The 27,058-nt window shown below is 40.4% G+C and overlaps 1 protein-coding gene across 37 annotated transcripts in view; it reads right to left on the bottom strand.

Moving 5' to 3' along the window:
* Positions 1–6,163: 6,163 nt before the first annotated feature.
* The window catches only part of NRXN1 (neurexin 1), a 1,923,519-nt gene continuing 1,902,624 nt past the window's right edge, over positions 6,164–27,058 (bottom strand). For all 37 annotated transcript variants that reach the window (XM_077485574.1, XM_077485592.1, XM_077485575.1 and 34 more), the window contains one exon: positions 6,164–9,449. In XM_077485574.1, the coding sequence (XP_077341700.1) occupies positions 9,145–9,449 (305 nt within the window). In that variant the 3' untranslated portion in view covers positions 6,164–9,144. The remainder of the gene's footprint in view (positions 9,450–27,058) is intronic.

The raw sequence follows: 27,058 nt of genomic DNA, 5'->3' as shown, positions 1-27,058 counted from the left end.
AGCACCAGGGGACCTGCTTCATATGGTATGGAAGTGCCCAAAATTATACCGGTACTGGATAGAAATTGTATAGGATCTTTAATACCACCTTGGAACCTGAAGCTAGGACTTGCCTATTAGGGATTATGGAAAGGGGTAGAATCTCCGCTGTAATAAAAATATCTATATTAAGATGCCTGTATCAGGCCAGACGCCTAATCGCGATGAACTGGCAGGCAAAAAACCCTCCAGTACTGCAAGCATGGATAAATGCCATAAATTCTATAATTTGGTGCGAACGGGCAATGTATATTAGACAAAATAACTTAAAAAAATTCAAGCTGCTATGGAATCCATGGTTGAGAGACATTGGTTACCCCCTAGATGAGATAGCAGAGGATAGGATTTAGGGTGCACCCATTCGGCTCAGGCCTGGTGTGGTCTAGGAGTCTCCTGGAAGCTCCTTATTTCTGTTCCTGAAGGGATTTGCCACTCCGTTACCGGCTAGCCAAATAGGCTTGACTGGATTTAGCAGCGCATGTTCGAAGAACAGGGTTAAGGGGGGGGGGGGGAGGGGATAGTTTTGCAGGTGTGTTAGGGATAACTAGATTGTTAGGTATGGTTGCGCCTTCGGCGCTAAGCAATATTTCTGAAGTAAAAATCTGTATTTTTTGTTGAAATGTACACCTGATTTATGTGTCGAAAACCATGCTTTATGTATGTATAAACCAAATCTCTTTTTCAATAAAAAACAATTAAATTTAAAAAAAAAAGCAGTTAAACTATAGTTAAGATAACAAGGCACACTCACCACTGGCTAGAAAATTAGCTGACCGTAATCATACATCTACCACACATTAAATTAAGAATAGGTTAAGCTGCTTACTATCCCATCCTCAGGACATAGCAAATACCTTTGCAGACTACTACACTGACCTATATAATAAAACGGAAATACCACATAATCCCCCTCCACCAGACCTAGTTGACAGTATGTCCTACTACTTGGAGCAGGCTGGGATACCCCAACTCCAAGCCTTACATCTGCTTGCAGTCAATGCACCCATTACTGCAGATAGACTTACGATGACTATAAAAGCCCTACCTGCTGACAAATCCCCTGGCCCAGACAGCCTGCCATACGAGTACTACAAATCCTTCCTCCCCCTACTGCTCCCACATATGACTAAACTGTTTAATGCCTTCCTTCAACAAACCCCCATCCCAAATGATATGCAAAGCTCCTTTCTTACCCTGATCCCAAAACCAGACAAGGACCCTTCCTTATGTGCTAACTATAGGCCCATAGCCCAATTGAACTCTGATCTAAAAATATTCACTAAACTCCTCTCGATCCTTTTGAATATGGTTCTACCTACCCTGATCCATAAGGACCAAAAAGGCTTTGTCCCCCTCTGTCAAGAGGATGATAACACGAGACAGGTCATAGACTTAATTGATGTAGCTAATAGAGACAACTCAGAGTCCCTGATCCTGAGTCTGGTTGCAGAAAAGACCTTTGACCATCTTGTTTGGCCTTTTCTGTTTGCATTACGTCACATGGGTTTCAGGGGACCTTTCCTGCGAGTGGTTCAGCATCTCTACACCAACCCCACATCACAAGTAAAGACCCCTTCCAAGTCACTAATGGTACCCACCAGGGATTTCTATTCTCTCCTTTGCTATTTGCCTTATGTGTAGAGCCCCTGGTGGTGACCATTTGTGAGAATCCGGATGTTGGGGGTATATTGGTTAGGGGAAAGGAACTCAAAATCTCACTATTTGCAGACAACATTATCCTCACCTTGACCCAGCCCCAGATCTCCCTACCTAATTTACATGCTAAAGTTGACAAATATGGGGTAATTTCAGGCTACAAAACAAATACGTCTAAGTTGGTAGCCCTCCCAGTTAACCTCCCAGAGGATGAAATCCACCACCCACGGTCTTGTTTTCCCTATGGTTGGGAACATACTTCTTCCCCCCCCTTATATAGGTCAATTAGGGAACTAGTCCAAACATGGAAAACCCATTATATCTTTATCCTGGGGCGAATCACATCTGTCAAGATGGTTATACTTCCTAAGCTTCTGTACCTATTCCAGACATTACCCATCCCTGTCCCCTATGGCCACCTAAGCAAACTACAAGCTGATTTACTACGATACGTGTGGAACTATAAAAGACAGACTATCCCGATCAATCCCGATGGCATCGCATGCTGACGGGGGCCTGGCGTTTCCCAACCTAGTTAAATACTACCAGGTAGCCCAGCTACGCACAATAGTCTCCTGTTCCCCCAATGTTCCTGCGATACATAGACAGAAATAGAGAAAATTTGGTTGGCGCTTGTACACCCAAACAGCCTTTTTCGGAATGCAAATGTGGAGGTGGAACATGGTCGGCTATTGGGCTCAATGTCCCAGCTTAGGCAGCTATGGCACAAGCTATCTTGCATACACAAGCTTAAATCTAAAAGATCCCGGCTGACCTCCTTTCTCTGCAACCCTAAAGTGCCTGCTAGTCTTACCCGACAGATGTCATGGCCCTGGGCGTCATGGAACCTGTTCCATTTTGGACACCTAGTGGATCCTAGATCCCGTAAATTGCTACCATTTTCTGAACTCCAAGATAAACATGGCCTACCCCGCCAGGTGTTTTACGCCTACATGCAATTTTGACATTATGTTCAAACTATAACTCAGAGTCTGCAATTTTCTACACCTTCCCCATTTGAACACATTATATTAGAGGGCTCCACACATAGAGGACTGATCTCAGATACTTATCAGATCCTTAATACATACGCCATACAAGATCAGGGCAAACATGGAAAAGAGAGCTAGGAGAGGAAATGCCCGCGGAGGCCAGGTGGGCGATCTGGAGTCAGGCTACCAAGAGTTCTTTATGTACTCTCTATAAGAAAAATGCTTACAAGATTTCTCTACTTTTGGTACCTGACTCCGGATATGCTCCATGTTATCTACCGCTCCAGCCCTGACTGCTGCTGGTGCTGCCAGCAGGACAGAGACACACTCCTCCACATCAACTGGACCTGCTCTTTTAATAGCCCCATTCTGGTGCTCAACACAAAAACTACTGATTCGCCTCTTTGAGGTGCCAATACCCATGACACCAAAATTCTTCCTGTTAGACCTCTCCCAACTGAAAATAGCCAAACCCTATAAGAAATTACGCAGACACGTTCTCAAAGCTGCACGATGCCTAGTTGCCCTTAACTGGAAGAAATTATCACCACCTTCCCCGAAAGCCTTATACTTTAGAGTTAAGGCTATTGAGCTTATGGAGAAGATGACCGCTAGGATTCGGGACAGGCTAGATGACCACAATAATGTCTGGGAGCGGTGACATCTTCGGGAGGTCCTACCCCAAGCCGATAACAGAGCCAATGCAGTAACCCTCTGCTTTTTTCCTTTTCTCCTCTCCTAATTTCTCTATCCATCTCTTCTCTTTTCTTTCATTTCTCCCCGCTTGGATATTCTCCATGAAAAGTTTTGTATGATACCAGTTTTCAGATACTGCTCACTACTGTTCTAAAGCAATGTCGCCATTGAAATTCAAATGTATAATGCAAAAATGTGAAGAAGCTTCCTCCCCTCTCGACACTATTGCGTTTTCTTAGGCATTGTCCTCTTTCTTTTTAACACTTGTATCTGTGAACTGTTTCTTTTATTGAGACAACAAATAAAATTGTTATTTGGGAAAAAAAAAATTGATTAACACAAGGGGCATAACTTACTATCAATGCAAAGTGTATCTTGCACTGCAGGCTCCTGCTGAACTCTTCCTCCTCCACCCTTGCCGCCATAGTCTTCCGGTGCAGCATGAATTAATAGTGCCCACTGTTCTGTCTAATGTACCCATCAAGAGTACCGATTATGCCTGCCATTTCTGCCCACTTACTCCATTTATAGAAGCTGTACTTTAATTTCTATGAATGAAAAATGATCTTTGAATTAAGGATGGGCAGATGATGGGCGGATGGTCCACCTCCTCCATTCATAGATCTCTTTTCATTCATAGAAGCTATAGTACAGAATGGAGGAGGAGGTGGAAAGAGGAGGCATAACCAGTACTCTTGATAAGTGAATAATTTTGTCTTTAGCTTAATAATGATTTGATGTGGATCAAATCTTAAACGTGATTAGTTACATAATTTAATGTCTTGTGTTGTATTGTAATATATTAAGAAATGATATAGGGTCTGGGATTAAAAACAATTTCAGTCTTTGCAGATGACACCAAGCTGTGCAGTGGAATAACTTCCTTAAAGGATGTCTCCAATTTACAATGCACTGTTTCATTAGACAACGATGTGGCAAATGAGGTGTAATGTTGATACATGTAAAGTTATGCACTTAGGGGCTAAGCATATACATGCATCATATATACTAGGGGGAGTACAACTGGGAGAATCAATGGTGGAGAAGGATCTGGGTGTTCTGGTAGATCATAAGCTTAATAATAGCATGCAATTCCAAGCTGTGGTTTCCAAAGCACACAAAATCCTTTCTTGTATTAAGAGAGGTATAGACTCCAGAGAGAGAGAGAGGTAATTTTGCTCCTGTATAAATCATTAGTAAGACCTTCATTTAAAGTCCCACTTTCTTCCTTTTTGCACCACCGCTGCTCCCTGCTGCGGTGAAGTTTTAATTTTCATTAGTAAGACCTCACCTGAAGTATGCAGTTCAGTTTTGGGCTCCAGTTCTCAAAAAGGATATCGAGGAACTGGAGAAAGTGCAGAGAAGGGCAACCAACCTGATGAGAGGCATGGAGGAGCTCAGCTGATTAAAGGAACTGAATGTTTTCTCTCTTGAGAAGAGGAGATTAAGGGGGATATGATCAACATGTATACATACATAAGGGGTCCATATAGTGAACTTGGTTTTGAGTTATTCACTTTAAGGTCATCACAGAGGGCAAGGGGACATCCTTCACATCTGGATGAAAATAGATTTAATCTCTAAATATGGAAAGGCTTCTTCACAGTAAGAGCTGTGAAAATTTGGAATATACTCCCTCAAAGGCTGGTTCTGTCCAGCTCAGAAGATTGTTTTAAAAAAGACCTGGATTGTTTCCACACTGTACATAGTATAAGTGAATACTAACAGACAGTTATAGGTAAATTTGATTGCCTCTTGGAAGGATTCCCCCCCCCCCCCCCCCTTGCTGAAGCAATTGGGATCATGCTTTGCTGGGGTTTTTATTTGCCTTACTCTGGATCAACTGTGGGTATAGGTTTGTGTATATGGGATTGTAATTTTTTTCTTTCCCTTTTATTGGTTGAACTAGATAGTTATAGTTAGCCTGGTTTAAAAAAAAAAGACCATGTGAGGAATGTGACCATTTACCATGTATGAAGTGCTGCAGATAGGATGACAATCAATGAAAAAACATAAAACATTTGTAAAGTTATATTACATCATAGCAGAACAAAAGGGGTGTAAACTGTTCATTAAGTAAAGTGTATGTTCATTAGTAAATGTGTCCCCTTTGAATACCCAATCACTTGAAAGGAAAATTTAAAAAAAATATTTTTGCCTGCCCATGAAGCACACAGTACTAATAACTACTACTTTAGAAAATAAAGTGCAATGGTGAAGTTTACTAAAACTTGTGCATGCAGAATCTGTTGCAGCTGTGCATGGTAGCCAATCAGCTTTCAACTTCAGCTTGTTCAGTTAAAGCGGGAGTAAACCCAGTTTCGAAAAACACCTACATTCCCGGCATGCCGGAAATGCTAACTTTCACATTGGTTGTGCTCTCAACCAATCTTTCAAACCAACCAATGTCTGGTTTCATAACTGATCACATGTGCAGCATTATGGCAGTTGAAGAATCATTAGAGGCCAAGATGGCAGCTTCCTTGACTGAAAACGATAGAAGGGTTTACTTCCGCTTTAAGCTTTGACAAAAAAAAAACTGGAACCTGATTTGTTTCTATGCAGAGCTCCACCAGATTTTGCACTCTCCAGTTTTAGTAAATCAACCCCTGTGTGTCTTGAAATTGGAGCTAGTGTCTAATTTTTTTAGTTTTTATTGTCTCGGGTTTAGCCCTTAAAATTACCTACAGACTTAAACTTAACGTTTTTTTTCCCGTGTTGTCCATATCATATAGTTTTTTTCATTTTACATCTCTTGTGAAAATGAAAACAAAGCAATGTATTAAGAAACATTTTATTAACAAAACAATAAATTCCACTTGCTTAGCATTTCCAGTAATGGATAAATTGGCCTTGCAACAAAATAAATTTCATTTTCAATATCTATCACACAAACACAATAAACTGGCTTTGGGCCTCTTGGTTTGATTTTTTGGGGATGAATCATCTCACACTTTTTTGATTTTGTTGTAAAGGCAACACATTACAGAATTGGAAATAAGCCACCTCATCCAGACTAAGTACAGCTAATATACAGGGAAAAAGAAAAAAAAAAAAGAAAAGAAAAGTAAAACCCTGTTGCAGAATATAAAATGTACCTACCCTTTCAATGAAAGGGACCTGGGACACAACGCATCAAAATGCGTCAGATGAATCCTCATTCTATGAAAGGATTAACAATGATGACGTTTGAAATGCTATAGCAAAATTGCATACATAGTTTGACTGAATATCTAAAACAAATCTTAAGCAATGGTACTACAAATAAATGCAAAAATGTCAGTAACATAATTATATAACTGAAATAGTAGCTCAGAATTATGGTATAAATGATTATCAAAGATAAAAAGTGTTGGCAAAATAGATGTATACAAAGAAACAATTGACATTTGACATTTTGATTACATAAAATAAAATACTTTATAAAAGACTTGTAGTACTTTGCTATCATAGCATGTTAATCTTATCAATTTGGCAAGTCTTGTTTGGACCACAATTGTTTATTCTACATCTTTTCATCATTTTTTTTTTTTTTTTAGAGAACTATAATCATGACTGGACCTTTCACACGTTTTTGTGCAATACAGCATTAAATAACTTTTTATCCCTGAGTACAGTTGACTTTCTCTAGTGTCCAGATGGAGATTTGTAGCAGGAAAAGTTATTTGATGCACCCTGTTCTTCTACAAGCTACTGGCTTTGGGGAGTGATCAAAACACTCTTGCAAAAATCAGGTCTAATGGTATGTGGAAGCCCTACTAATATTTTTATCAATTCTATTGTTTTTTTTTCTTCTTCTTTTTCTGTGAGCTTGAGAGAACATGTCTAGATTTTAAGGATTTTTTCAAAGTTACCTGGTAAATAAAACAAGCTCTTTTGCTTTGTTACCTCTTCTGTTGAAATTAATTTAAAATTCTTCCTGTCTATAATGTGTGAACATTCACTCTCTTCTCAGGAGACCTTCAAGTGAGAAGAGTTCTCTTGAAGTACCGACTTTTAGGTTAATATATTCTCTTTGCATTTCCTCTTGAGTGATATGTTACTCTCAAGTCTTTTGCAACAAGCTTAATTCAGCAAAGCTTAAGAATTTTTAATGCATTACTATATATTAATTTGCTTTATAACTCCAAAAATTGTGATTTACAGAAAAATACATTTTTTTTTTTAAATATATGAAAACAATTCCATTTTATGTTAGGATAGTACTCTATTTTGCTTACAATTTTTCATGTTCTTATGAGAAAGACAACTATTATATCTACAAGATTACTAATTATATTTTTAATTCAAGCCAAAAATATTTTTTTTTTAAACAATATATGTTCGGAGAAAGGACACATAAACACATTTACTTGCAGTGAAAAAACTGCAGACATTCCCAAGCCATAATCAACATGAACACCACTTTCTGTTCATGTGTATCAATCGTATTTAATACTTTTTTTTTTAACATAAATTCAAGGTCCATTATTTTTTTTATTATTTAATTAAACGCATAAAAGGCATGTCATGTCATAGTTAAAAAAAAATAAAAGGTCCTTACAGTTAATTAGCTAGCATAAAGAATTACATTATGCCGGACTTTTTAAATTTGTTTGGAGAAAGTTAGATATCTTCACACCTTGTGGCTTGCCATACTGGAACTTGGCTGCAGTGGAATGTTGGCTATTGTGCTGTATAATATTAACATTTTTTTAATTTTTTTTTTTACATTCATACACATCCCCCAGCGGCATACTCACAAGAATTTTTAAAATAAAAGATACAAATTGGGTAATGGCAGCAAGAAACTGAAATATGTCTGTTGGGTCAGACATTGGAAAACTGTCTATACCTAGCAACACTTAGAACATTGAGTTTACCAAAAATGGCTGAAGAGCAGATATATTTTGCATTGTCTATACAACAGGCTATAAAACATCACTTATCACAGTCCAGAAAGCACATATAGATGTGTTTTATATAAACATATGTAGTAACATATTAAGCGTGCATGAAAATTTTCAATGATTGCATCTATCCCTCTTGTTTTAATTTTGAAAAAGGGCCTTATGTTCCGTATTTGTGAAAATAAGGCCTCCGTAACATACTCTTCACAACCAGAAAGGGGTCTTTGTGAAAGTTTTTTCTTTTTTAAAGTTTTTCAGAAAAGCCAGCTTTTTGTACCAGACATGTCTCCATGGTTGCTTCGCTGCCCCATTGTCACAAGCCACAGCGGTTTGCAAGTTCAGACAAGTTTTTCGCTGGCGTACATACTTCCACGATGAAGAGGGCACAAGCACTTTGGCTGCATCCAGAATCATAGGTAGCTTCTTTATTTTTTGTTTCATTTAGTTGTGCCTGAACGGAATTGGAATTTATATTTAAAATTTTGAATTGTGCCTCCAAGTTGTATATTTTTTTTTTTTCTGTGCTTGAAGAATGCTTTGTCTACTCAACGTCTTTCCAAAACATTCCAACCGCATTAAATGGATGGGCAGAATATACGAAAACACTGTAGATAGTTGGGTATCTTAAGTGGCTCCTGTTTCTGGGAAACAACAACGTGATGTGCTTGTTTTATATATATTTTTTTCATTTGTTTTTACATTTTTTTTTTAAAAACAGTCTTTCCTTTCTGATCGCATTCCCTGTCTTCTTTATTTATTTTTTTATATTTTCAATGTGCTTCATAAAAAGTAAAGTAAATAAGTTTGTTAAATTTTATGTCTCAGATAAAATGAAGACTATTTCTATACACGTGTTCGTTAAGCGGCTGGGATCAGACGTAATATTCTTTGTCCTTGTTTTTCTTATTTTTGTTTGAACTTTTAGCGCTGCTGGGTTGTTTTTCCTTAATCACAGCCCCATTGGACTGCGCTGAGTTACTGATGTAGTTTCGACTCTCATCAACATGATAGGAGCCTTCATCCCTGTTTCGGTACTTGTACATGGCGTAAAGGAGGATGAGGATGCACAGGGCGGCGGCAGCTACTATGCCAACGACCATGCCGGTTGTGCTGCTAGATTCCCTGATGACCTCCGCCGAGCCTGGAATATCTCTCCCACCTGCTCTTGTTGGGTTTACTAAAGAAAAAAAAAGGAAAAGAGAATTGGTTATTACTGTGTAAAATTATGGAGAAAGGCAGCAACTGTAAAAGTGATCTTGGCAAAGGTCTTGAAGCATTGAAAAACCACCATAATAACTGCTGCTAAAGCACTTTGTACAAATCCAATGGAAAATTGATAAAATTAGAGTCATAATCATGGCTGCCAGCTCATCCCCTGCAGTACTCACATGTCTAGTCTACACAGATGGGTGACTAATTAAAACCAGCTAAGACACATTGATTTCAGTCAACATCAAATAACTTGTTCAATAAATAAAGCTGAACTCCAGGTAGATGTATGCATGTTGACAGGAAAAGAGAGCAGAGGGGTAGATTTACTAAAACTGGAGCACTCTGAATCTAATGAAGCTGTGCATGGTAGCCAGGACTTTTTTTAGTGGGAATGCTGTATGTAAAGGACTGGCTGTATGTAATGGTAAGGGGTTGCTGGGGTGTACTTCAGGGTCTATTGATGCTGATTGCTGGGGGACCTATTCTAGCTGGAGGGGATCTCTTTTTGCAGGGGGTCTATTGTTGCTGAAGAGGTCTACTGTTGCTGGTGGGGAACCTATTGTTGCTGGAGGTGGGTCTTATGTTGCTATGGGGCAGTCAGTTGTTGCTGCAAATGATCTACTGTTAAAGGAGGAGTCTATTGATGCTGGCTGTAGAGAAATCTACTGTTGCTGCCAGGAGTTTTTTGTTGCGGGTGGTCCACTGTTGTTAGGCGATCTATTTTTGCTGGCTCTAGGGGCGGAGGAAAGGGGTGACTCTGAAAGGGGGGGGGGGGGTTGCTGCACCTATTCTCTGAGAAAGAACCTAATGGTAGTTAATCATCTTCTAACTTTAGTGTGTTTAATTAAGCTTTGACAATAAAACCTGGAGGCTAATTGGTTTCTATGCAGAAGTGCACCGAATTTTGCTGTCCCCAGCTTTAGTGAATAAACCCAACTGTGACAAAGAGATGATGTCATTAGTCCACCGATTCTCCATGTCCTGTCTAGTCACAGATTGGTGGTGGGGAGGAAACCTGTAAGTGTGACTTACCTGCAGTAGAGAAAAATATGTTTTCCTGCCCTATCAGGCAGTTCTGTGCAAATTTTAGCAACGAATGGACAGAAATATAAATTCTTTGGCAGGAAAAATAGTTCCTTTATATGTATAAAATGATGTTGTGTATTTAGCTGTTGCTGCCTGGAGCTTAGTTTTAGGGGACGGATTTGCAACCAAAGCAGTGAGGTCAAATAAAAAAATTAACAATTCGAATAAAATAACATTAATAAAAAAAAAATAGAATAAACAATAGAATCTGAATAAATAAATAATAAAGAAAAACAAATACAGAAGAAACACCACAGTCCCTTGAAATACCCAATGAAGACTTTTACTCTAGATTGCTATTCACAAATATTTCAACCAAATCAGAGCAGAATTATGGAATATTGGACAACTAAAAAATTGGTCAGGACCAGTGGACTTATTAATATCTTACTAATAATTAAAGGAAACCGATGCTGACAAAATATTGAGCTTGCCTTTCCTCATACACCTTTAAAAATGCTAGCTGCCTGGTTGTATTTGACTTCAATTCTATTCAAGTCACTGGCTGGGAACGTATGCAGTTAGGAAAGTCAGAGGAAATGCAAAACTCCTGGTATGAGTCAGAAATGTATTTAGGTCTTTGAATCAACATTGGAAAAACTTACCAATGGACTTTCCTTTTTTTTAGGACTGTGTGCTGCTTTTCCTCCCATCTTGCCTACTTTCCAAGACAGCAAGCAATTGTGCTGCACGTTCAAAAATGACTTGCTAAGCTATTGCTAGACTTGTCAGGCTTCACAAGTTTGTTGTACAATTGCAGCAAGTCCGCATTGCATGACTCCAGATCAACTTTGGTTGCAAACATTCTGCAAGTTTGCTGCAAGTTCTGGTTCAGTTATGTTGTGCAATAGTCATCCCACCACAGGGGTCACTGTGGCAGAACTTTCATGCTGTAGACTTGCAGAGCTCTTGCTGTAGACTCACCACTGCAACTTCTCTTGAGACTTGTCACGCAAATTTGCTACAAATGGGAAAAGTGTCAACTAAACCTGTGCTTCAAGTGCTCTGCAAGTCTGCAACTTGCCAGTGAAAATGTACAGCAAGTTAACAGGCTTACAATTCAACACTGCTACAAATTTGTGGCAAGTTATCCTTGCTATCTGGGTTGTCACCAACTCCGAGCATGTGCGCAGATGTGCCACAGGGCTTTAATCCCTAGAGAGCCTGCAGCACATATGCACATGAGCCACTGGCACCCAGTATGTGCACACATGTGGGTTTTTGTTGTGCATGCAAAAAGACTGCTAATGACAAAGCTGGAAGCCTTTTCTGTCTTTGCACATGGGCGGCATTTTCCCCAAGTGTGCGCAGATGTGCTGATGGCCTCTGCCAGGACCCAAAGGGCAGACAAAGCCTGTGGGCGCATCTACGCATAATGGAAGCGCCCGGGGGTGTGATGTCACTTAATGAGATGGACTGAAATTCTGCTTTAATATGTACTCTTCACTTCCTATTAGCTTTATTAAATAATTTTAAAGTTTGTCATATTAAATTAAATATAAACCTAGAAATGATCAAATATTTTAGGATTTCCAAGCTGCACCGTGGAAAAAATGTTTTAGCTGGTCAATCATGTTTTCCCAATATGTGGGCAATGCATATTTTTCTATTGTAGATGAATTAATGTATTTGGTGCTTTGTAATTTTTATAAAAATAGTTAGTCAGTATAAAAAAAATAAAAAAAAACTTTAGAACTCCACTACTCACTACACTACTAAAATAAAAAAAGTCAATGCTGAAGGACCCTAGGAAATGATAGAGAGTTCTTATTCCCACATCCATCTCTTTTATGGTAACTAGAAGCCATACTGTAGTTTCCAGAGGTTAGATTTACATTACAGAGGGTCCTGCGGATGCTTTTAAGCTTATGTCTGGGAAAGAGCTCATCTAGATTTGTATTCAAAGTGACCATTACCGAGGGTCAATTTTATTGTAACTTATTGAAAATCCAATAAGTGCAAAATAACTATAGAGACAATACAGATCCAATGTTCTTGATAACTCTTCTACATGGGATGCCATTTTCATTTTAGGATTACAAGGCCTTTAAATGTTACAAACGAAGCATTCCTTTGGAGAAGCATAACTTCCCTGTCTGCTGTCGATAAGCTTTTATTTTCTCGCTCAGTGTGATTGGCCAAAAAAAAAAAAAAGCCAAGATTATATTAACAATGTAGCTCTAAAATGGAAACAGGGCAATGAATTTAAATGCTAGGTAAATCAATGTTCCACCTGCTGGAATGCCTCTCACGCGGAGCCCATTTCCACAATTATCTTACTTACCTATTCAACCTTTCAGTGGAAAGCAGCTTTTGATTGATGTTACCTACTGCTGCTTTTTCAAAGGGACTTTGAACTGGCCTGAATAATAGTGTAAACTTGTTTTTGCTTTTAGATTAGAACCAAATATCCAGTGAAAGAGCTCAACAGAATGAAGGCTCCCCTTCTTAAACAAGAGCTATGAAAAAAAAAAAAACTAACGTGGTTAAGGAAATTTTTCAAAGCAACTTGATAACATGGTTCAAACTCTCCATTGGTATAGGTAGAAAACATCCTCTTATGCCGCGTATACACGATCGGAGTTTTGGTCGGAAAAAGCTCTGATGGCTTTCCCGACGGAATTCCGGCATGGATTTCACCACTAATAAGAAATGCACTGATGGTTTTCCCGACGGAATTCCAGCAGGATTTCACTCAAGCTGTCTTGCATACACACGGTCACACCAAATTCCAACCGTCAAGAACGCGGTGACGTACAACATGTATGACGGGACTAGAAAAAGGAAGTTCAATAACCGGTAGCCAATAGCTTCCGTTTCGTAGTTGAATCTGAGCATGCGTGAGTATTTGCGCGTCAAAATTGCATACATACAAGCGCATTTTCGGATGGGAACTTTTTCCGACCAAAAAGCTCATCTTTTTGGCCAGCAAAAGTCTGATGGAGCATACACATGATCGCATTTTCCGACCAAAAGCTCTCATCAGTCTTTTGTTGGCCGAACACGGCATTAGAGAAATTTTGAATCAGCTTTCATATTCTCCCTGCTTGGTATAAAAGGCAATGCACCATTTGATATAGAAGAATTACAAAATTGATTTGCACGGATTTCGCTACTAATAAGAAATGCATTTGTTATTTTGACAGTAAGCATATATGTATTTCAATAGTGTGTATAGCTATCTAACTGTAATTATGCTTTAAAGTTTGATGCCAACCAGGGTTGGGAGAAGGGGTGGGCAGAAGGCGCAGCTATCCTGGGCAGTGTGGGATCATGTGAGATGGAGGGGTGATTGGAGGGATTTGTGTTGGGAGTGGGAATTTGGAGGGTGGCGGGGATAAGAATTGTTCTAGGAGGGGAAATTAGGGGTGTGTGCTAATAATGGCAATTTGAGGGGATTTGTTTTGGGGGGTGGGGGAAGAAGATTTGTGCCAGGAGAGTGGGATTTGGGGGTTTGCGCTAAAAGAGGTGATATGGTAGAAGGGGAGGGAATTTGTGCTAGAAGGGTTTTTTTTGGGGGGGGGATTTGTGCTAGTACTGATGATTGTGGTGTATTTATGCTAGGAGGGGAATTTTTTGGGAGGGGGATTTGTGCTGGGAGGATGTGGTGAGAGTATTTGTGTTTGGAGACGAGATGGGAGCAAAGAATAGTGCTGGCAGGGGAGATTATTTTACTGGGGAGGGGGGATTTATGCTTAGGGATTAAGCATTTGGATTGGTGCTTAATTTTTTATTGGGGGGGGATTTTTGCTGAAACATAATTCTCATGGATCTTGGGGGGGGGGGGGGGGTTGCAGTTTGGTATGTTTGCCCTGGGCTCTAGATGACCTTGTCCCGGCAGTGATGCCAACCTTGAGATTAAAGCTCTTGCAAAGGCTATTTAAAAAAAAATTATAAACATGTTATACTTACCTGCTCTGTGCAATGTTGGCATATTAACATTACCTGTACATTGCCCTTTAAGAAGCGGTTTGCGGGCACGCTTGCACATGCCGTGAGCTTCGTGAGTGTGATCGCGGGTCCCGCGGATTCGATATCCGCAGGGATACCCGCAATCTTCTCACAGAGAGGAAGAATGGGGAAATGCTGATGTAAACAAGCATCTCCCCGTTCTGCCTAATGACACTGACACCGATCACAGCTCCCTGTAATTGGAAGCGGTGATCAGTGATGCATCACACATAGCTCCTCCGCCCCCACAGTTAGAATCACTCCCTAGGACACACTTAACCCCTACAATGCCACCTAGTGGTTAACCCCTTCACTGACAGTCACATTTACACAGTAATCAATGCATTTTTAATCGCACTGTTCGCTGTATAAATGTGAATAGTCCCAAAATAGCACCAAAAGTGTCCGATCTGTCCGCCATAATGTTGCAGTCATGCTAAAAATCGCTGCTCGCCACCTAGTAAAAAATGCCATAAAACTATCCCCTATTTTGTAGATGTTATAGCTTTTGCGCAAACCAATTAATAAACGCTTATTGTGTTTTTCTTATTGTGTTTTTTTTTTACCAAAAATATTTAGAAGAATACATATCGGCCTAAACTGAGGAAAAATTTTTTTTTTTATATACTTTTTGGGGATATTTATTATATCAAACAGTAAAAAATAATGTGTTTTTTTTTTCAAAATTGTCACTATTTTTTGTTTATAGTGCAAAAAATAGAAACTGCAGAATTGATCAAATACCACCCAAAGAAAGCTCTATTTGTGGGAAAAAAAAGGACGTCAATTTTGTTTGGGAGCCACGTCGCACGACCGCGCAAATGTCAGTTAAATCGACGCAGTGCCGAATCGTAAAAAACGATCTGGTCTTTTGTCAGCCAAATAGTCCGGTACTTATGTGGTTAAAATGCACAATTTTAAAACTGCTTTGGCATCTTTTTTTTTTTTTTTTATTCTAATTCTCTTATATTTTTTATCTCATCCCTTTGCTTGAGTGTGCACTTTCAGCATTTGATAACATGGTCCAATACAACTGTATGTGGTCCCTATCTGATATTGACTTTCCATTGAGCTTTAAAGCATGCAATAAAATGTAATGCTTCAGAAATTAGATTTAAGTTTCAGACGTAAAAACCCTTTGTCCACTTTTCATTAATATTTAAGAAACAGCACTACACATACAGACTCCTGTGGAGCCCGAGAATTGAAATTAACGCAACAAGATTATTTTAAGGGAAAGAATCATTTTTCTTGGTTTGCTCATACTGAGGGTTCCAAATGACATTTAAACAGAGCATCACTGTGATTACTTTTAAGAAATGTTCAATCACTGTTCTTCCGTTATCTCTCTGTCTGCTTTTATGGCCAAATTACTTCATATTAAGGCAGCATCAAGTAAGAGCTTTTCAGTGGTGAAAAAAAAAAAAAAGAATTGCTGAAAATATTACAGTAAAACCTTGGATTGCGAGCATAATTCGTTCCTGAAGCATACTTGTAATCCAAAGCACTCTTATATCAAAGCAAATTTCTCCATAAGAAATAATGGAAACTCAGATGATTCGTTCCACAACCATTTATTCATAGGTCTTTCAGTTTATAGTCCATATAAAAAGATTATAGCAATGTGATCGCTTGTGTAACCATAAAATGTCCATCCACAAATGGAAGACTCCACAAGGGGATAAGAAGCTGTGTAAATTGGTGGCACTGTATAAAAAATACTTGTAATAATTAACCACTTAAGGACCGCCGTATTGCCAATGTACGTCAGCACAATGGCACAGGCAGGCACAATCACGTACATCTACGTGATTGCCTTCCAGCGGGTGGGGGGTCCGATCGGAACCCCTTCCGGTGGTTACGGCGGTCCGATTCGGTCCAGGAGCGCTCCGTGATGAGGGGATGGCCGTTGGTTTTCGGCCACCCCCTCTGGATCGCTCCTGGCCAATGAGAAGCTTCCTCCCCTGTGTATTGTTTACACAGGAAGGAGGAAGTGATGTCATTCTCCTCGGGGCGGTCTTTTTGATCGGACTACGAGGAGAAGACAGAAAGTAAGTGTGCACCAACACTACACTGACATGTAGGTACACACAGGCACACAAACCCCCCCCCGATCCCCCCCCCGATCGCCCCCCGATCCCCCCCCCGCCCCCCTCCCCCCAGTCACAGTGTCACTGATTGCATTGATCATTTCTTTACTGATCAATGCATTCAGTGTCAGTTGTGACAGTAAAAACTGTCAGGACAGTTAGTGTTAGGTCCAGGGTAGCCCCCTATCACCCCCCAATAAAGATTTAACCCCCTGATTGCCCCTAGAGTTAACCCTTTCACCCCCTTTTGCCAGTGTCACTAAGCGATCATTTTTCTGATCGCTGCATGTGTCGCTAGGTAGCTAGTTATTTTTTTAGGTTCACCGCCAGGTTTTTATATCGCTAGGTACCCCGATATACTACCCAATAATGGTTTTAACCCCCTGATTGCCGCTAGTTAACCCTTTCACCCCCTTTTGCCAGTGTCACTAAGCGATCGTTTTTCTGATCGCTGCATTAGTGTCGCTACAGTCGCTAGGTAGCTAGTTATTTTTTTAGGTTCACCGCCAGGTTTTTATAGCGCTAGGTACCCCGATATACTACCCAATAATGGTTTTAACCCCCTGATTTCCGCTAGTTAACCCTTTCACCCCCTTTTGCCAGTGTCACTAAGCGATAATTTTTCTGAACGCTGCATCAGTGTCGCTAGTGTCGCTAGGTAGCTAGTTATTTTTTTAGGTTCACCGCCAGGTTTTTATAGCGCTAGGTACCCCGATATACTACCCAATAATGGTTTTAACCCCCTGATTGCTGCTAGTTAACCCTTTCACCCCCTTTCACCAGCGATCACAGTATAAGTGTCACTGGTGACGCTGGTTAGCCAGTTAGTTATTTAGGTTCCCCGTCAGGTTTTTATATAGCGCCAGGGACCCCCATATACTACCTAATAAAAATTTGAACCCCCTGATTGCTCCTAGTTAACCCTTTCACCACTGATCACCGTATAAGTGTTACGGGTGACTCTGGTTAGTTTGTTTTTTATAGCATCAGGGCACCCACCATTTATTACCCAATAAAGGTTTAACCCCCTGATCACCCGGCGGGTGATATCAATTAGGTTTTAGGGTCAGGGTCTGCGTCGCCCCAGGCAGCGCTAGGTTAGTGCCAGTACCGCTAACACCCACACACAAAGCATACACCTCCCGTAGTGGTATAGAATCTGAACAGATCAATATCTGATCTGATCAGATCTATACTAGCGTCCCCAGCAGTTTAGGGTTCCAAAAAAACGCATTGTTAGCGGGATCAGCCCAAATACCTGCTGGCACCTGCGTTTTGCCCCTCTGCCCAGCCCACCCAAGTGCAGTATCAATCGATCACTGTCACTTACAAAACACTAAACACATAACTGCAGCGATCGCAGAGTCAGGCCTGATCCCTGCCATCACTAACAGGTTTTTTGGTAGCATTTTATATTCAAATCCGGAAGGCAGTGCTTGGTTTTCGGGGTCCCGTACGTGGCTAGGCTCCCAAAAAGTCCCCCACATGTGGTATCCCCGTACTCGGGAGAAGCAGCAGAATTTATTTTGGGGTGTAATTTGACTTCTGCCCATAGCATGTGTGAGCAATATATCATTTAGTGACAACTTTGTGCAAAAAAAAAAAAAGTTTGTAATATTCCCGCAACTTTTGGCAAAATATAAAATATTCCAAGGACTCAACTTGCCTCTCAGTAAATAGCTTGGGGTGTCTACTTTCCAAAATGGGGTCATTTGGGGGGGGGGTTTGTGCTATTTTGGCATTTTATGGACTTCGAAACTGTGATAGGTAGTGAGGAGTTAAATCAAAAATTTGCACCCTTAGAAATCCTGAAGGTGGTGATTGGTTTTCGGGGTGCCGTGCGCGACTAGACTCCCAAAAAGTCCCACACATGTGGTATCCCCGTACTCAGGAGAAGCAGCAGAATGTATTTTGGGGTTTCATTTCACATATGCCCATAGCATGTGTGAGCAATATATCATTTAGTGACAACTTGGTGCAAAAAAAAAAAGTTTGTAATATTCCCGCAACTTGTGGCAAAATATAAAATATTCCATGGACTCAACATGCCTCTCAGTAAATAGCTTGGGGTGTCTACTTTCCAAAATGGGGTCATTTTGGGGGGTTTTGTGCTATTTTGGCATTTTATGGCCTTCGAAACTGTGATAGGTAGTGAGGAGTTAAATCAAAAATTTGCACCCTTAGAAATCCTGAAGGTGGTGATTGGTTTTCGGGGTGCCGTGCGCGACTAGACTCCCAAAAAGTCCCACACATGTGGTATCCCCATACTCGGGAGAAGTAGCGGAATATATTTTGGGGTGCAATTCCACATATAACCATGGCATGTGTGAGCAATATATCATTTAGTGACAACTTTTTGTAAAAAAATTTTTATTTTTTTTTTGTCATTATTCAATCCCTTAGGACAAAAAAAAAAAAATATTCAATGGGCTCAACATACCCATCAGCAATTTCCTTGGGGTGTCTACTTTCCAAAATGGGGTCATTTGGGGGGATTTGTACTGCCCTGCCATTTTAGCACCTCAAGAAATGAGATCGGCAGTCATAAATTAAAAGCTGTGTAAATTCCAGAAAATGTACTCTAGTTTGTAGACGCTATAACTTTTGCGCAAACCAAAAAATATACGCTTATTGACATTTTTTTTACTAAAGACATGTGGCTGAATACATTTTGCCCTCAATGTATGACTAAAATTTAGTTTATTCGATTTTTCTTATAACAAAAAGAAGAAAATATCTTTTTTTTTCAAAATTTTCGCTCTTTTTCCATTTATATCGCAAAAAAAAAAAATCGCAGAGGCAATCAAATACCATCAAAAGAAAGCTCTATTTGTGGGAAGAAAAGGACGCAAATTTCGTTTGGGTGCAATATTGCATGACCGCGCAATTACCAGTTAAAGCAGCGCAGTGCGAAATTGCAAAAAGACCTCTGGTCCTTAAGGTATTTATTGGTCCGGAGCTGAAGTGGTTAATGTACAAATAAACTGTCTATATAACTCTATGGCAAGCAATGGGAAATAAACTTTCAATAGACACAATGACCAATTTACTTGTTAAATAAAGGTTGAGTTTGGTTGCTGTGGTCCCATATACCACATTTTTATTAAATTGATTGTAAAATCATATACGGTATATATATATATATATATATATATATTATATATATATACATTTTTTATCTATATATATATATATATATATATATATATATATATATATATATATATATATATATTTATATATTTATATTTATATATACTTACCTGCTCAGTGCAGAGGGCGGACCTGAACCTTCTCTTCTCAAGTCCCCCTCCAGTGTTCCTTGCTCTTCCATTTTCAGTGCGCCACCATAGGAAGCCACTTCCTATTATGGCACACACACATAGACACAGACAGCATGGCTTGGTCCTGCCACCTGCTTGTTACAGGGTTTGATAGACAGCAGTGGGAGCCAATAGCCTCAGCAAATCCTGAGAGACCAGGAAGTGAGAGGGGAGAGGCACTACAGAGGGGGCACAGCACTGGTTCGAATTAGGTAAGTATGGGGGCCATATTTTTACCTAACATTTTTCACCTTAAAGTGATTTTAAGGGTAATAAAAAAGCATGTCTTACCTGTGCTGTGCAATGGAATTGCATAGAGTGGCTGTGAAAACCTCCTCTTTTCGTGTCCCCCGGCCGGCGCTCCTAGCCCTTGCCCTCTGTTTAGTGCCCCCGCGTGAAGCCATTTCCTGCTATGCACTTGAGCCCCACTGCTGTGTCCACTAACACAGGCAGGGGGACCTGCCCCCACCCCCAGCTCCCTCATCATTGGCTTTGATTGACAGCACTGGGAGCCAATGGCTTCCTGCGCCCCAGCAAACCCAGTGAGACCCGGAAGTGAGGGGAGAGAAAAGCTGCAGATGTGCATGGCGCTGGATCGAACGAGGGCTCAGGTAAATAAAAAGGGGGAGGGGGGATTCTGACACCTAAACATTTTTTACCTTTATGCAAGGAATGCATTAAGATAAAATATGTTTAGGCTATAGAACCACTTTAATGAAAGGAATGCATTAAGGTAAAATATGTTTAGGCTTTAGAACCACTTTAATGCAAGGAATAAATTAAGGTAAAAAATGTTTAGGCTTTAGAACCTCTTCATGCACATTTATAAAGTATACCAAATATGAATTCAATACAGTGGGCAAAATGTTTGCTTTAGTAATTCTAAGCAATGCAGCTAAAAATAGGATAATAATAATAATATAAGTAATAGAAATGTAAAAGTGAAGACTCGGAAGGCTGCATGCAAAGTGCATTCCAAGCTATCTTGCAGAGTCAAGTTTATCGGAACCACTCTGAGCTTCACCACTAGAATGGATTTCCATCAGATAGAGCTGCGGGTTTACTTGGCCTTTCGTACTTTTTCTTCAAAATACATTTGTTTCTCTCTTAACCGATTTTACATTGAAGATTATCAACCAACGATCTCATATCAAGACAGCTTTTTTAATTACTGCTACGCCATACCAACATCCCAAATCCCTTTGTTTCTATACAAATACTTACATAATTCGATTAAGTATATCACCAGGCACTGCACTTTGACATGTAGTTCATTGATCATAATATAATTGAACCTTTTTCATATGAGCCCATTGTATTTCCTTTGTCGCCTCTGAGTGACAGGGCCATGGCTATCTTTCCTGGCACTGAAAATGCCTTTTAGAATCAACGAGGCGCCTTATTCAATAGCTGACATTCTTTGTGCAAGACTTGTAGCTGTTTCTCTGTAGATAACAATTCTATCTTTTTATGGATCAAAGTTTTCAGTTTCGCATGCTTTAAGTGAATTACATTTCTTTTATCTTCGGGTTTTATTATTGTTTGCCCATATTTTAAATGAAGCATAAAGAAGTGTCACTCTGGGCTTATCTGGGCTGCAGTCTAATGTCAGAGCTGCGTTTAAGCTTCCATTTCATTTTATGTTCTCCTTTTATCGGCACCGCTTTCTTAATACCACGGAAAATATTTTCTTGAGTTATTTTGCGTTTTAGCATTAAGCATATTCTTTGTGTACAGTTTGTTTATTGCATTACACACTTGCAGTGTCACTCTCGTTCTCTCATTCTAAGCTTTATGGAAGGCTTTTATTTATTCTACATTCTACAGTAGAATGAATGGTCTTAATATTGCAGGAGATAGTTGGAAATTATTAGTTACTCATGCACACAAGTCATATATGTTGTGATATACACCAAATAACCTTTTGTCTGAGTTACAAATGGGCCATCTACCCCTGTGTGCCCAACCCTGCCATTTTAATGCACCTGGCAGGCACAGGTGCAGTGTCCAGCCTTGCCTCCTGCAGCCTATTAAAGTCTATGGCAAGCTGATATATGCCTCAGCTGCACGGGGCTTAATTGCTATACTGAGTGGTACTCACTTTAAGGGCCCTAAAACCCAACTTTAGAGAAAATGTTTTTTTTTTCCCCATGCAGTAGGACAGTCTAGGGGAAAACACAGCGTCTATACTTATTTACCACCTCTGTGCCCAATCCTGGCATTTTAGTGTGCCTGGCAGGCACAGGTGCAGCTTCCAGCCTTGCACCCTGCAGCCTATCAAAGTCTATGGCATGCTGAAATACGCCGCAGCTGCATGGGGCTGACTGCTATTTTGATTGGTACTCACCTTTAGGACCCTACAGCCCAACTCCAGGCAAAATGTGTTTTTCCCATGCAGTGGGGCTGTGCGTTTTGTCTAGGGCAGTGGTCATCAACCCTGTCCTCAGGGCCCACTAACAGGCCAGGTTTTATGTATTACCTTGGGGAGATGCAGACTAGAATACTGCAATCACTGAGCAGCAAATGATATCACCTGTGATGTATTTTAGTTATCTTGCAAACCTGGCCTGTTAGTGGGCCCTGAGGACAGGGTTGATGACCACTGGTCTAGGGGGTGAGCACAGCACCTATACTCACCCGATCCTTCGATCCCCTGGAAAAAAAGGTACTCCCATATTTCCAGCAGTGGACTGTTCCTGTTGTCTTCATGTCCAGAGCTGGTTTATGGGTTTGATGACAGAGTGATATTTTATTAGATAAAAGCACTCAAAACTTTTGCACTGTGAGGCTCTGCAGTGCAGCATGAGAGCATGATGGTATGGGTCCTCACAGTCCTGAACAGCCCTGGCTAGGGGAAGCAAGGAAGTCCTCTGAAGCAGAGAAAGGATCTGAAGTTTCATGAGGAGCCGATGATGGCCAAAGCCAAACAAAACCCCACCAACCAGAATGACATCACACTCAAGTCTAGATGAAATGCAGGGACTTGTTTCTAGAACAACCTGCCTTCCATTACCCTCAAAGGTTTAGAGGCTCTTTTTGTACTGGTATGTTTTATTTATTTATTTTTTGTCTACTACATACATCTGGAGTTCCCTGCTCTGCCCACCCTGCTACAAGGGACTGCCTCGGAAGCCATGTTCCTGGGGCTACCTCTATCACTATTATACACTAATTTAGGCCTCATGCACACTTGACCTCAAAAACGCTTGTTTTATAGGCGTTTGACTTTTTATTTTCTTCCTCTAAATGCTCCTCCATGTTAAAGCGGAGTTCCACCCAAAAATGGAACTTCCGCTTTTTGGAATCCTCCCCCCCCACCGGTGTCACATTTGGCACCTTTCAGGGGGGAGGGGGAGCAAATATCTGTATAATACAGGTATTTGCTCCTACTTCTGGGCATAGATAGCCGTAGTATCCGTAGGTATCCCATATCTGGCGCCTCCTCCGCCCCCCCGCTGTCTTCTGGGAGACACACAGGTCAGAGAAGACAGCAGGGACCAGTGGGATCATGCAGCGTGACTTGCGCACGAGCAGTAGGGAACCAGGCTGTGAAGCCGCAAGGCTTCACTTCCTGATTCCCCTACTAAAAATGGCAGTGCCTCCACTGAGCCGAGAGCCGAGGGACAGATTGGTTTCGGATGCTGACATTGCGGGTGCCCTGGACAGGTAAGTGTCCATATTTTAAAAGTCAGCAGCTGCAGTATTTGTAAAAAAAAATTGCTGGAACTACACTTTAACTGATGTGTTTGTGTACACATAGGCTTTTATATGAGTTTATAGGCAGGGACGTAAAGAAAAAAAAAAAAAAAAAAACAGCATTGATTCTTCTGTTTGCATTTTAGAAAAAAACATCACGTGCACATTTTGAAGAGGAGCATTTAGGCTGAAAATACATGTTAATGCAAGGCTCATTATGTGTATTTGCCAGTTAATACATTCTAATGGGCAGAATAAATTAATATCCTGGTCAATAGAATGCATTAACATCAAATGCGTGAACATGCTAAAAAGGTTTTTTCCTTTTGCTTTTCTCCTGTGAGGAAAAAAACATCAAAAGAATACTGTGTGCATGTGGCCTTATACATGCCATTTGCCAGTACCCGTTTTTAATTAGCCAATTGCTAACTATTATCTTGTCAAGCTGTAACTGACATTTTTTTTATTTATTTTTTTATAAGTGGTTTGATGTTATTGTATTACCAATCTATTTCAAACCACAGAATACACATACATCTGGGGTTGAGCGGATAAATGATGGTATTTTTATCCAAATTTTGTTGACCAAACACATATATCAAAATTGTCATACTAATATTCCAGGATCCTTTTGGTCCTGTCCTAATGGTCATCATAACAGCGCCGCTCCACTCATTCAGATATCAGAACCTGGAATTGTTCTGGGAAATGCAAACTGCCAGAAAACAAACATCCACTACTCTTCAATACTGTCTGAGCATCCCATAGGGTCTTAACAGAGTGCTCATATTTCCTTTGCCATGGATTTGAACTAACAGTTGAACATTAACCAGGATAATCCACCAGTCACCTATTAAGTCTAATTATCTGTATGCCAGCATTAGAGGAAAGCTCCTTACCAAGCATTAAGGTGATTAGTAACTACTATTGAGCGCTGTTTATGAAGGAATGTAAAAATTTCTTAAAAGTGATTGTAAAGGATCGTTTTTTTTTATCTTTTAAAAATAACAAACATATCATACTTACCTCCACTGTGCAGCTCGTTTTGCACAGAGTGGCCCCGAACCTCCTCTTCTGAGGTCCCTCGGTGGCTCTCGTGACTCCTCCCTGCATCAGATAGCCCCCTAGGAGAAGCGCTCTCCCGAGGAGGTTACCTTGCGTCCACAGACATGAATGCAGGACTCTGCCCCCCCCCCCCGGTGCCCGCATCAGTGGATTTGATTGACAACAGCGGAAGCCAATGGCTGCACTGCTATCAATCTATCAAATCAAGAGCCATGACCCATTGGAGAGAGGGAGAGTGCATTCCCGCCGAGGATATGAAGGGGCTCAGGAAAGTAAAACAGGGGGGCCGGGGGGGCCGGTGACTGCCAGGTGTTTTTTCACCTTAATGCATAGGATGCATTAAGGTGAAAAAGCACAAAACTTTACAACCCCTTTAAAATGAATAATTAAAGACGTCATGTTTTGACAATAACTGTATGCAAAAAAAACAAAAAACTGCTGAATGAGTTTTACCTTTTGTGGAAAGGCGTGTAGACTGTCTAGCTCACTCCAGGATGAATATTTGTATTTTCCTGATGTTTCCCATTAATAGCTGGTTTTAGTTTGTTGGCCAAATATTAAAAGTGAAGTCTTGCATCTTTCCTCCCCCAGACCGGAGATTACACAATTTTTGGAGTAGTTGGGTGACGTACTTTTTCACATTTACCTCACTATCCTTAGCACTTTGGTTATCTCTTTAACAGCAAGAATCATCAAATTGTATTTGAACCTCAAAAAATGTTTTACACTTTTGAGGTTTTTGCATTTTTTTTTTGGTATGCTGGCTTTTTCTTGAATGAGCTTTAATACTATAGCCATGCAACCCCAAACAGGGCAAATGTGGTTTGATGCCGGATGGGTCTAGTCTCTTGACTGGTATTTTTACCCCTTGATAAGCTTGAGAGCTGACCTCTTGATTTCAGGTTCCTATACTGCTGCTTTCTAATTACATAATGTTGATAGGTCAACAGTGTTGACCACACATGTTTATAGGGCTTTCATTAGTTAAATGCTGATATCTCACTTTAGAGGGGTGTGGACGATTCATTTGGACAGTACCTGTCATGGGAGAAGTGTTGGGGATGCAAGTCCTAGACTCATTCTAAGAATGCTAATATCTGGCTTCAATAGACCCCACACAAGCATGCTGTAAATGAGATATAAGACTTCTTCATCTCTATTCTTGTCCTGGGTCAGTGAGGTCAAAGCATCAACATGAAAGCCCGGGATCTAAGGCCGCGTACACACAGGCGGACTGTCTGTCCAACTTAGTCCGCTGAAACACATTTCAGCGGACAGTCCGCTCGTGTGTGGGCTTCAGCGGACTTTTTCAGCGGACTGTCTGGCGGACTAAGTCTTTCGGAATTTCCGTAATATTGTCTGTCCAACTTTGGTTTCAGCGGACAGTCCGCTCGTGAGTAGGCAAGTTGGACGGACTAAGTATGGCACATGCTCAGAAAGGATTTACACGGCCGAAGGTTGCATTGCAGTGTATTGGACGTCGTATTTCTAGTCCCGTCGTACGTGCTGTACACGTCATCGCGCAAGCTTTCAACGGACTGTCTGTTCATCGTGTGTGGTCAAGTCCGTTCATTCAAAAGTAGGACGGACTGTCTGTCGGATTGTCTGACGGACTTAGTTGGCCAGACAGTCCGCCCGTGTGTACGCGGCTTTACACTCATAAAGAATGATGGCAGCCTACAAAATTGTCCCATGAATATCGAAGGGACCACTGAGTGACCAGCTAAACTTTAGTGAAATTCTCTTTTCTCAGCATTTTCTGAGATTACAACTTGCATATCACACAGTTGGTTACTGATAAGATTACATACAAGTTTATATTCTTTATTATATATCCAGATCATCTATGCATGCTTTCTTTGAAATAAAGACAATTCAAATTTTGACTGTCCTCCTGTATCACTGCTGCTAACTAGCGTGTTCGGCAGATTTTAGTCCCATGGTGCATCTGGCTAAGTAATCTTTTTGAAACCCAATGTACATCAATATTTGCCTTCTTTCTTCTGGATGTACAGAATTATCATGCACATTGATTTTTATATCTTGCGGGTAGCCTACCTTTACTTAAAGCAAGTCCTTCCTCTGCATGCTGTGAAGCTTAATTGGCACGGACAATATCATTCCACTATTATCATTATACAGCAATAATGATCATACGGATGGGTTAGCAGCTTTTAAGCATCTCACAGGCAATAAACACAGATATGCTATTTCTGTAGTCAGCAATAGATGCACGGTTTAAATCCATGCATATAGGATAAGGCTAGAGATGATGCTGAGCAAGTCAGCCTAGAGCACACATCCATTGTACTCACATAAGTAAGTATGGCTATTGATTTCTTCAAATTACCCAAGATTCTGTG

Source organism: Lithobates pipiens, unplaced genomic scaffold (assembly GCF_037356315.1).
Source record: "Lithobates pipiens isolate NorthernLeopardFrog02 unplaced genomic scaffold, aLitPip1_a1.2 Scaffold_18, whole genome shotgun sequence".
Taxonomy (NCBI): Eukaryota; Metazoa; Chordata; class Amphibia; order Anura; family Ranidae; genus Lithobates; species Lithobates pipiens.
This window is presented reverse-complemented; position numbering and strand designations above follow the sequence as displayed.